The sequence below is a fragment of the Brassica napus genome, chromosome C2, assembly GCF_020379485.1.
Source record: "Brassica napus cultivar Da-Ae chromosome C2, Da-Ae, whole genome shotgun sequence".
In the NCBI taxonomy this organism is placed as follows: domain Eukaryota; kingdom Viridiplantae; phylum Streptophyta; class Magnoliopsida; order Brassicales; family Brassicaceae; genus Brassica; species Brassica napus.
The window spans coordinates 39715659-39725371 of NC_063445.1; the positions used below are offsets into that span (position 1 = coordinate 39715659).

A 9713-nucleotide genomic window follows, 5' to 3' on the forward strand; every position below is an offset into this window, starting at 1 on the left:
TAAATATTTGTATAATTTTAATTATAAATATATTTTTTTAATAGTATTTTTTAAAAATAACTATTATATAAATAAAAAATAATTATTTTTAATTAAAATAATTATTATATAATTAGAAAATAATCATTTTTAATTAAAATAACTATTTTTAATATAATTAATATTACCCGCGGGTTTGGCGGGTTACCCGCGGGTTTTGGCGGTGCGGGTGCGGATATAAAAGTTTTTGTTTGCGGGTTATGCGGGTCGAGTTTTTGAATTGAAAAAATGATTCGATCCGCGGCGGAGCGGGGCGGGTTGACCCACGAACCCAGCACTATCTAACGACGATCTTCTGCAGCCGCAAGCGTTCAACTCCGTCTTCATCTAACCGCAATTAAGAACAGTGACAAAAAAGTGTTGCAAGAAACGTTATTTCCCGACCAATCTCTGTTCGGAATACAACGGATCTCTCTTCTCGATTGATTTCCTCCCACCGCCTTATGAAACCAGCACCGTTACGGAAGTCGGAAGACCTATACACTCAATGATCATCATTAATGCCACCTTCCCACCACTCCTTACATGATGTCTCATTCAATACCCCCTTCTTTCTTCCATGATATGAATCTACAATCTATAAATATGTGAGATTCTTAACGTGAAATTCATCAGTTCCTCCCCTCAATCATTATAATCAATCTCTTTTTCGATGGTTTGTTTCCCTTCTTTTCTCATCGCTGCTATATTGCATGGATCGATTTTATTTGTAATGCATCTCTAATCTCTTTTGATGTACTTTGCTAACTTATATTACTCTAAACAGTGGCTCGATTCGATTTCTCCATGGGTGACGCTGATGATCTGGAAAATTACTCCAAGTTTGTGTTTTTTTTTTTTTTTTTTGGAACACACGTTTGTGTTCATTCTCAGTAATGGGACCCGTATAAAAGCTGGAAACTTTGATCCTTTCACGGAGCTTTTGTTCCTGATTCCAGCAAATCTTTCTTACTTATTCATATTGCAAAGGTTCATCATGATCTTCATAGGATACATTCGTTTTAAGAAGTTGCATTAGTATTAAACTTTGTTTTCAACATTAGATTAGGCATCTGACATTAGTGAACCGTGCTAGAGCATAGAGTTTGGCTAGACGTGCTGATCTTTGTTTCAAAAATAACAATAAAATTAGCAGGATATGAAGAATGTAGTGGAAAACTTGATAAACATTATTATTGAAGAATTAGAGAGTGAGATTGTTAGATAGCCATTAGCAATTAAAGTACTGAGGTAAGAAACAAGAGGCTGAAGGGAGGAGTTAGTGTTAGAGTATAATTTTTGCAATGCTTGGTTTCCCAAAATTATATAATAAAGAATTAGCTTCATATAAATTCTAATACTTGAACATGTAATTCTGTATTCCATATGTATTTTTCGTAATCCAGAAGAAACACGAACAAATGTTAACCGTATACCATGAACCTTATAATTTACACAGGCATCACGTCTATTCAACTCTTACACTCCCAAAACCTTAAAGTAAAAAAAAACGAGAAAGTAACTAAGAAGTTGATGGCTCTTTAGCTTCATGTTTTTTTAAAATTTAAGCTAAAGTTGAATTAATCATTACATATGTCAAAAATATTTTTAGATACCGGCTATAAGAATAAGTAAAATATTATATCACTTTTGTGTTACTAAAAATTGATTAATTCAGTATTATGATTTAAAATCATTTATTTTAATTAGTGAAAAGCTTACAAAATAGTAGATCAAAACAACCTTAATGATAAAATAATTTCTGTTTATTTTTTAAACTATTGTTTAAAAACTATTTACCATTTGTTCATCCAATATTTACTGTGTTAGTAAATTTAATATCTGAATACTATACTATCAAATACATATTAAAAATAAAACAATATATATTTTCTAAATAGTAAATATTAATATTATGTTTTCATAATGTCTTACCCACTCAAGATACTTTAATCACGGTAAATAAACTATTTCTTTTCTTACATCATTTAAATTGCAAGCATTGGGTTTGAAGTATGAATTAATAATATTACGAGTATACAGTTATATTTGTAAATAGTTATTAAAATTTAAAATGTCTATAAATTTTACATTCATTTACTGCAATCAGAGACATTATCCAAGACAGGTTAGTCAAACAAATTCCCAGGAACAAACTAGAGAATGATGAGAATGATGACACAGCCGATCAAAAGACATAGATCATTTTACTCATGAACACGTTTACAAAACTCCTATAGTCTCTCACTCTATCTCTCTTTATCTCAGTAAAATGCATTTACTTAACATATAATATCAAATGTTTTGTAAAAACAAAAGGGGAGGTAACCCACTATTCAGCGCTTATCATATGACGTCAAGCGGGGATGAGCTAGACGCCATGGCCGAGCAATTGCTAAGGGTTAACAAGAAGGTTGGTCAGGTCAATTATCATGATCAAGCCAAGGTTCATGAGCTTCAAGTCATGTTTGCAGGGGAAGCAACACATAGAACCCATTACTCTACAATTCATCCTTACTTTAGTGGTTTCAGGCCAAGCATATTAATTATGATTTTCGAGTGACCGTTTTAAGATATGTTTTTTGGTCAATGTGTTTAGAGAAGCTTAATTAGTTTTGTTAGGTTGAAGAAAAGAATATAAAGATATTTAATTGAATTTGCATTTTTCTTTGTTCATCGCTACCAGAGAGAATGAACTCTATTATATGTAAGATATTTATAAGGAGGAAGAAACATAGGACAAAAAAAGTTAGTTAATACACACAAAATATAGGTTTATATAATATACATAAAAATTGACTATCGAATTAATTCTCACATGATCGTAGAGATATGTAACATTACCACGGGTTTAACTGATTTTTCCGCTACCACCTACAAACACACATTTTACGGTTATTAGCGGTTGTTGATATTTGACAATAATCACAAAATATTATAAATCGCTTTAAACCGCTCCAAGCTTTTTAAAATCAAAAATGGTTTCTACTACGGACAATTGCAATGAATAAAAAAACATATAATTTTTTTTTTTAAATGTCAAAACTGAAATACTTTAAACAATATATATATATATATATATATATATATATATCTTATATTTTAATTCACTATAAGAATCATAAATTATATTATAAAAATTTAAACCAATTATTCACTATAATTTTTAAACATTAGAATATATATATAAGGATTTGTACATATATAAACAAGACAAAATATTTTATAAGAAGTTCCAATAAAAATCTTCAAAAGGTTTTTAGTGAAATTATAAATTTTTGAAAACTAATAAAATAAAATAAATAGATGTAATATTTTTATTAATTATATTATATTAATAATTATTATATTTAATCATAATATTATGTTTTTAATATTTTATAATATTATAATGTATTAATATTGGTCGTTTATTATTAAATCGCAGCAGTGTCTCATAATTAACTTGGCATAACTATTTCGCAACAACACTAATTTTTAATCGATGTAACAGTCTTACAAATTTCTTAATAACGCTAAAAACCGTAACCATCCACGTCTGCAAACTTTAACAACCGCACCCGCAACCGCTGCATTTTAACCAGTCATACCCCTAAAACATGTAGAGGGGATACTAAATGTTTCTATGCTACTTCGTTTATGTTAATATACTACAAAACAATTAAGTTACAGCACATCAAGAGTGTAAACATTACATCCAAATGCAAACCAACTATTAAAACATTGCTTACCCAAAGTAAATATATCTCAAACAATATATATGGTTGTAAATTTAAGGAAGGGAGAATCCATTAAATTACTTAGAAACTAATTGGAAACAACATTATAAATAGTTTTAAGTGAAATGAAACATGTCTACAATTCAACCAATTAAATACCATAACTAAAATTTAATTAATTTTTCATTATGCTTTTCACCTTATATATAGTTTCCTATAACAAAAAAAAAATTGAATACTACAAATTTTGAATTGCGTAAGACAAAAACAATGAATGATTTAAAATTATTTTATATTTGTCTATAGCTACTTATGTTTTTATAATAGATTCTAAAATTTATATTATAAAAACATATTAAATATCCTAGAAAAAAAACATACATATTAAATATATTTAAACAGACATAAATTTAAACAGAACATATTAAATATTCTGTTTAATATAAGTTAAAACAAAACATATTAAATATATAATTAAAAGTAAAATTTAAACAGAAAACCCGGGCGTAGCCCGGGCCGACCCTAGTTAAACATATTAGGATGTTTTTCATTTCTAAAAGACATTTACATTGCACAGAGAAATTGTTCTAAGGCAATAAAAGTATGTTTTCATCAAATTAAAACCCACAACAAAAAAGATAATAATTAAAATAGTATGGTGTCACGCATGTAGATCCTAAAATCTACACTAAGTATTTTATAGTGCTTGAAAGTTTAATCTGAGGAAGAAAAGATGATGTGAGCAACAATATCTTTAGAACACAACGTATAATCAGATCCCAGTAGGAAAAGATGGATTTTATTGATGAATAAGATCGAGTACAACAAGAGGGATAATATCCAACGTTACAAACGAAATCAATAAGAGAAAAGACTTAAAGCGAGGTGAAATGAGGTGGATGTGTGTGTATAGCTCTCTCTAGGGTTTTATCCGTGTTCTTCCTCGTTCGCATCAATCTCTTCTTATAGTGGATTAGTCTCGGAGTCTTCTCAACTTCTCCGCGATCTTCGTAACCGCCATCTCGATCTCCGGATCTTCCATCTCTGCGGAGAGCTCGTAATGGACCTCTTTTCCCGTCCTGGATTGCGCGGCCCAGACCGATATCAGCCAAATTCGGTATATGGAACAAAATTGGGTCCAACATTTGTCCCCCAATCTCTTTTTTTTTTGGGTTGAAGGAAGAGAGATGGTCTATTAAATCTAGATTTCGTACGTTGCTTCGCGCGTTTTTTGATTTCTCGGCGCAACAGCTATATGCGCCGCCTTAGGGAGAATCATTAAACATATCGGTTTTAGCGATAAAGCCGTTAGGGCTTGCGATGGCTTATAAGTACCCGAAAGCGCTCCTCTGCTGCCTCAATTTTCTTCTTTCTCTCTTTTTTCATATCAACGACCTTCAATTGTTGAGTTTTGCTGAGATGGCTTCATCGTTTTCCTATCCTCTTCTGACGATCAAGGCTGATCGGCTCGAGTAGCTTTACACCGTTCACGGCATTGATAGGGCTGTTGTTATTGATTTGGCTTCTACGTTTGAGTCTCCGGAAGCTGTTCGGGATGGATACGGTGGGGCGTATCTCTCCTTCTTTGAGACCTGTGGTCTTTTCTTTCCGATCCCGGAGCCTGTCCTTAATATTTTAGCGGAGCTAGGTTTGTCGCTTACTCAAATGTGCCCTAATTTCTTGAAACATCTTTTGGCGCTCCTGGTCAAGGCTCGCGAGGACGGTCTATTGTTTGGCCTCGACAAGCTTCGTCACCTCGTTCTGATGAAACGAAACAACCCAAACGCTGGGACTTTTCTTATGTCTCCCCGTCCAGGACGTCAAATCGTGCAGGGCATCCCGTATCGTGATCAGAACTGGCGTCAGGAGGTTTTCCTCTTTAAAATATACGAAGCGTCTGTGGGAAGCTTTGACTTCTCCAAACTTCCCTGCTATTGGGCTGAGGATATAGGTGAGTTCCTCTTTGGTACTCTTGCTTATTTCGCATGCACGAACAGTTTTTGATCGATTTTTGTCTTCCTTTTTGCTTGCTCTAGTTCATTCAGGCAGAAATTCTATGACCGACGGGCTTTGGGGTTTAATTGGAGCTCTTCGGAGAGGTCACTCAGATTGGTCATCTTTTGATCATTCTCGAATTCGAGCTGCTTTCCTGATGCCGGGTGAATCGGGTGTTGCCTCGGAGATCGCAGGCGTCTGAGGATGAAGCGGAGAACTCTCAGGAAGATGTAGAGGCTTCTGCTAGCTATCCCCCTCCTTCTGATAGGTTGGAGAGACAGCTTGCGAGGAGGTCATTGTTTCGTAACTCCAGGTCGGCGTCGGCGGGCAAGGTCGCTAGCGGGCTACCTCCGATCCCAATTCTGGACTCAGATGATGAGGGTGCCCCTAGAGTTCAGGGATCCCTTGTTTCTTTGAGTCCCGGTTTGCATGACAACTCCATTGCTGGGAGCCGTAAGCGGCATCCATCGTCGAAGGCCGTTATGCACGAGCCGTCTCGTTCTATGGGAGAATCGAAGGGATGGGAGCTCGTCCTTGAGGGCGATGGTCATTTATCTATGGGCCAAGGCGATCTCATTTCTCTTGCTCGTCGCACAAGGTCCATGGAATGTCACCCTCTGTCCCTCGCTTCTGTTGATGAGGAGGGGGCTTACGCCAAAGTGGTCGCCGCAAGCTCCAAGGTCGGTTTCGTTGAGCTATATGTATTTCTGTTAGGGGTGCTAAGGCACTGCCTTTCGAGATTTCCCCTTTCCAGGTTATGGAAGCTTTTAACGAGTTTGCTGTGACGATGAGGATCACGTGCATGCTCTTCGCAACGAGAGTGAGGTGCAGAAAGGAAAGGCTGAGGTTCAGAAGCTTACAGAGGAGCTTCAGACGGCCAAGGAGGAGGCTAGGAAGAAAACTGGAGAAGCGATGATCTTGAGGAACGAATGGAAAAGAGCTAGTCAGGAAAGGGCAGTCTTTGAGACCGAGGTTGCTGCCCTCATGACCAAGGTTGTGGAACTCGAGGCCGGTCGTGACCGGGATATCTGTAGGAGTTCCCTCGCCGCTCGTTGTGAGGTTGCAAATGGCTTCCGAGAGGTTCTCACTTCTTTGGAGAAGAGATGCGTTGACAAGAAGAAGGAAGTGTCCGCTGAGATTCAACTCCACGAAATGGTTGCTAACCTCGATCTTCTGAGCGAAATCAAGGAGGATGGGCTGGTTGTAAAAGACGAGATCGTTCGTCTGAAGGAAATGGAGAAAGACTCCGAGGCCGCTGCTAATTTGGCAGCTGTTACGGATTGGTCGGTCGTGGGTCTTGATCGTCCTCAACTTTCCAAAGACTCGATCATCGATGATGAGGCTGCGAACTCATCAGTCAGAGAAGAAGCTAGCTCTTAGGTTGTCTTGTGTTTTTTTTTTATTGTTTCTGTTTCGTCTTTGATTTTGTGTTCCTGAATGGATAATTATGACTTTCGGAATATCTTTTCTTTTAAAGATTTTATTCCCCCTTCTATTTAAGATCCTGCGGTGCCCTTGCCCTTTATAAGGTTTCGTTTTGTTTGGTATCGGTTCCATGTTTTGAACGAGGCTTCCTTTTTTTCTTTTATTGACATGTCGTCGAGAAGAGTGAATTCTCGTGAGTCCGAAAGGGTACAAGGCCGGAATGGGAGTCTCGGCGCAGAACGAATTCGTTCTTGTGATGTGAGCGAAGCGTTTACAGAAGTTCTTCGCAAGAAGACCTGACTTCCCCGGTCTCCGGTAGTGGAGAGGGGAAGGATCTTGGAGGAGAAAAGGTGGTGGTTCGTACGAGCTCGAACAGTCCGAATGGCTCGGAGGGGCGAGATCATCCTCCGAAGAGAGCAAAGGTTGCTGGTACTGATCAACGTCCTGGTGTCTCGGGCGACAACACTGTTGCAAAACCGTTTCATTGGAAATTTTCTCATTCCAAGGATTGTCCGATCACGGAAGATCTGGACAGCGTTGCTCATCTGGTCAGGCATTTCAAGCCGGTCGGATGCCCGCTCCCTTCTCTCCGAAATATGACAGAGCGTGATTCCTGCATTAAGATGGCTGTTACGCATGCTAAGGTTGGCTTTTTAATATTTATAATATTGAATCCTCAATCCGTTATTCATTGTATTGACCGGTCGTGCTCTAGGCTATGGAGGCTAATAATGAGTTCGCGGCGACTTTAGAAAAGTGTTTGCAGGATGTCCCGCGTTCCGACGAGCTTTACGAGATTAAGAAGGTCGTTCGAGAGCTAAAGCTCGGATTGAAGATGGCTCAGGATCGAGTCCATGTTAACGCCGCTTAACTGACGGCTGCCGAAAAGCTAGGGAATCAGGCTGCTTCGCTCGAGGCTCAATTACGAGTTGTGAGTAACAAGACGAATTCGTCCCTCGAACATATTTCATTTTTGGAGGCGAAGATCGAGTCTTCCACGAGTAAATTCGCCGATGATCTTCGTTGTGCGACTTACGATTCTAAGTAGGCATTGGCCGACAATTATTTAGATGTATTGGTATCTTTGAAAGATAAGTGGGAGAATAAGAAGGTCGCGGCTGACTGTGAAGCTCGTCTTAAAGAAGTTATGGCAAACATCAATATTCTGAAGGAGATAATGAACAATAACCTGCTGGCTTCGGATGAGTTGTTGCGTCATCGAGCGAAGGAGGTCAAGCTCGGGTACGAACTTGACGTGATGGCGGTGTCGGACTTCTCTGTTGGGAGGCTATATCTTCCTCAGATCTGGGAAGATTTACCGGAGGAATTCTTTGCGAAAGTTCCTTCTGAGGTGAATGAACTGGGTGACGAGGCAAAGCGTGGGGGTGGTCAGTTTGAGGACGGCGAATTTGATGCCGAAAAGTAGTTTCAGGGATTCGCGTTTTTCTTTTGTTTTCCCCTTCTGTTTTTGTTGCATTATTCTTTCAATAAAGGAAAGGAACTGCGAGTTCTTGAATTATTTTTTCGTTCTTATATGGGCCGACCTTTTGAGGCCGTGGGTCGAGTTGTTGTAGATACTTTTATCGACGTATGTTTTGTATGATAAAAGATTTTGTTAATGAGCTTTGCCGCGTTTCTGGAAGGGCTGACTGTACCCGAAGACTTGATCAAGGTCTCGGTTTGCAGCCAGCCGTTTTTGAGTATTTCGAGGATTTGCACTTTGCAGATATGTGATATCTAATGAACTTGATGTGTTTTGAATCAAAATTGGATTTTATTCAAAATGTCTGTAGGGTACAAATTTGGCACAAAGATGGTTGCTTTAGTTTTAGTATGAGGTTGATGTTGTCGTGTTAGCGTACTTCGAGTGTTGATCGGACTGGGTTGCGGTATGCATCTTTTGTACTTTGTGGTTGGTGGGTGACTGAAATCGTGTCAGGAGTTGCCTACATACCCTCGACGAGGGATCAAGTCATAGCGTAGTTTGATTGTTTTCCCTAGAGGTAGGGTCGTTTATTCTGTTGTTCGTGTACGTGTGTACGTTTATTCGGGGTCTTGAGCGCTGATTAAGGATGTGGCTCGATATCTTTAACGCTTGCGAGGTAGCAGGTTCTGGAGCTTTTCTGGCTTCCTTTGATAGTTTTGATCCCTTTTGGAGTTGGGAACTTCAGGCATTGATGATAGGTTGAGGGAACTGCCTTCATGCTGTACAACCAAGGTCTTCCAAGGATTGCGTTGAATGGGGCTGGATGATCTATTACGATGAACTCGTTGATTTTTCTGACTTCTCCGGGGGTTACGGCGAGCTCGATTGATCAGAGGGAGTAAGTAGTTTCTCCTGCGAATCCGATTAATGGGGTTCGTTCTTGTTTAAGGAGGGCTTTGGTGAATCCCATCCATTTGAATGCGTCGTAGAAGAGGACGTCGGCCGAGCTTCCTGTGTCAATCAGGACCCGAGATAGTTCGCAACCGCTGATGTCGAGTCGTATTACGAGGGCGTTTCGTTGAGACATGCAGTTTGTCGAGATCTGCAGTTTCATTCTCGTCGAAAGTTAT

The 9713-nt window shown here is 38.4% G+C and overlaps 1 protein-coding gene across 1 annotated transcript; it reads left to right on the forward strand.

Annotated features, from left to right (window-relative positions):
• The first annotated feature begins 2368 nt into the window (after nt 1–2368).
• On the forward strand, nt 2369–7112 carry LOC125582389. The gene is made up of 4 exons (XM_048749066.1): nt 2369–2484; nt 5240–5606; nt 5927–6412; nt 6525–7112. Exons 1-4 carry the CDS (start codon nt 2369–2371, stop codon nt 7110–7112), a joined length of 1557 nt encoding a protein of 518 aa, XP_048605023.1.
• Nucleotides 7113–9713: the final 2601 nt, after the last annotated feature.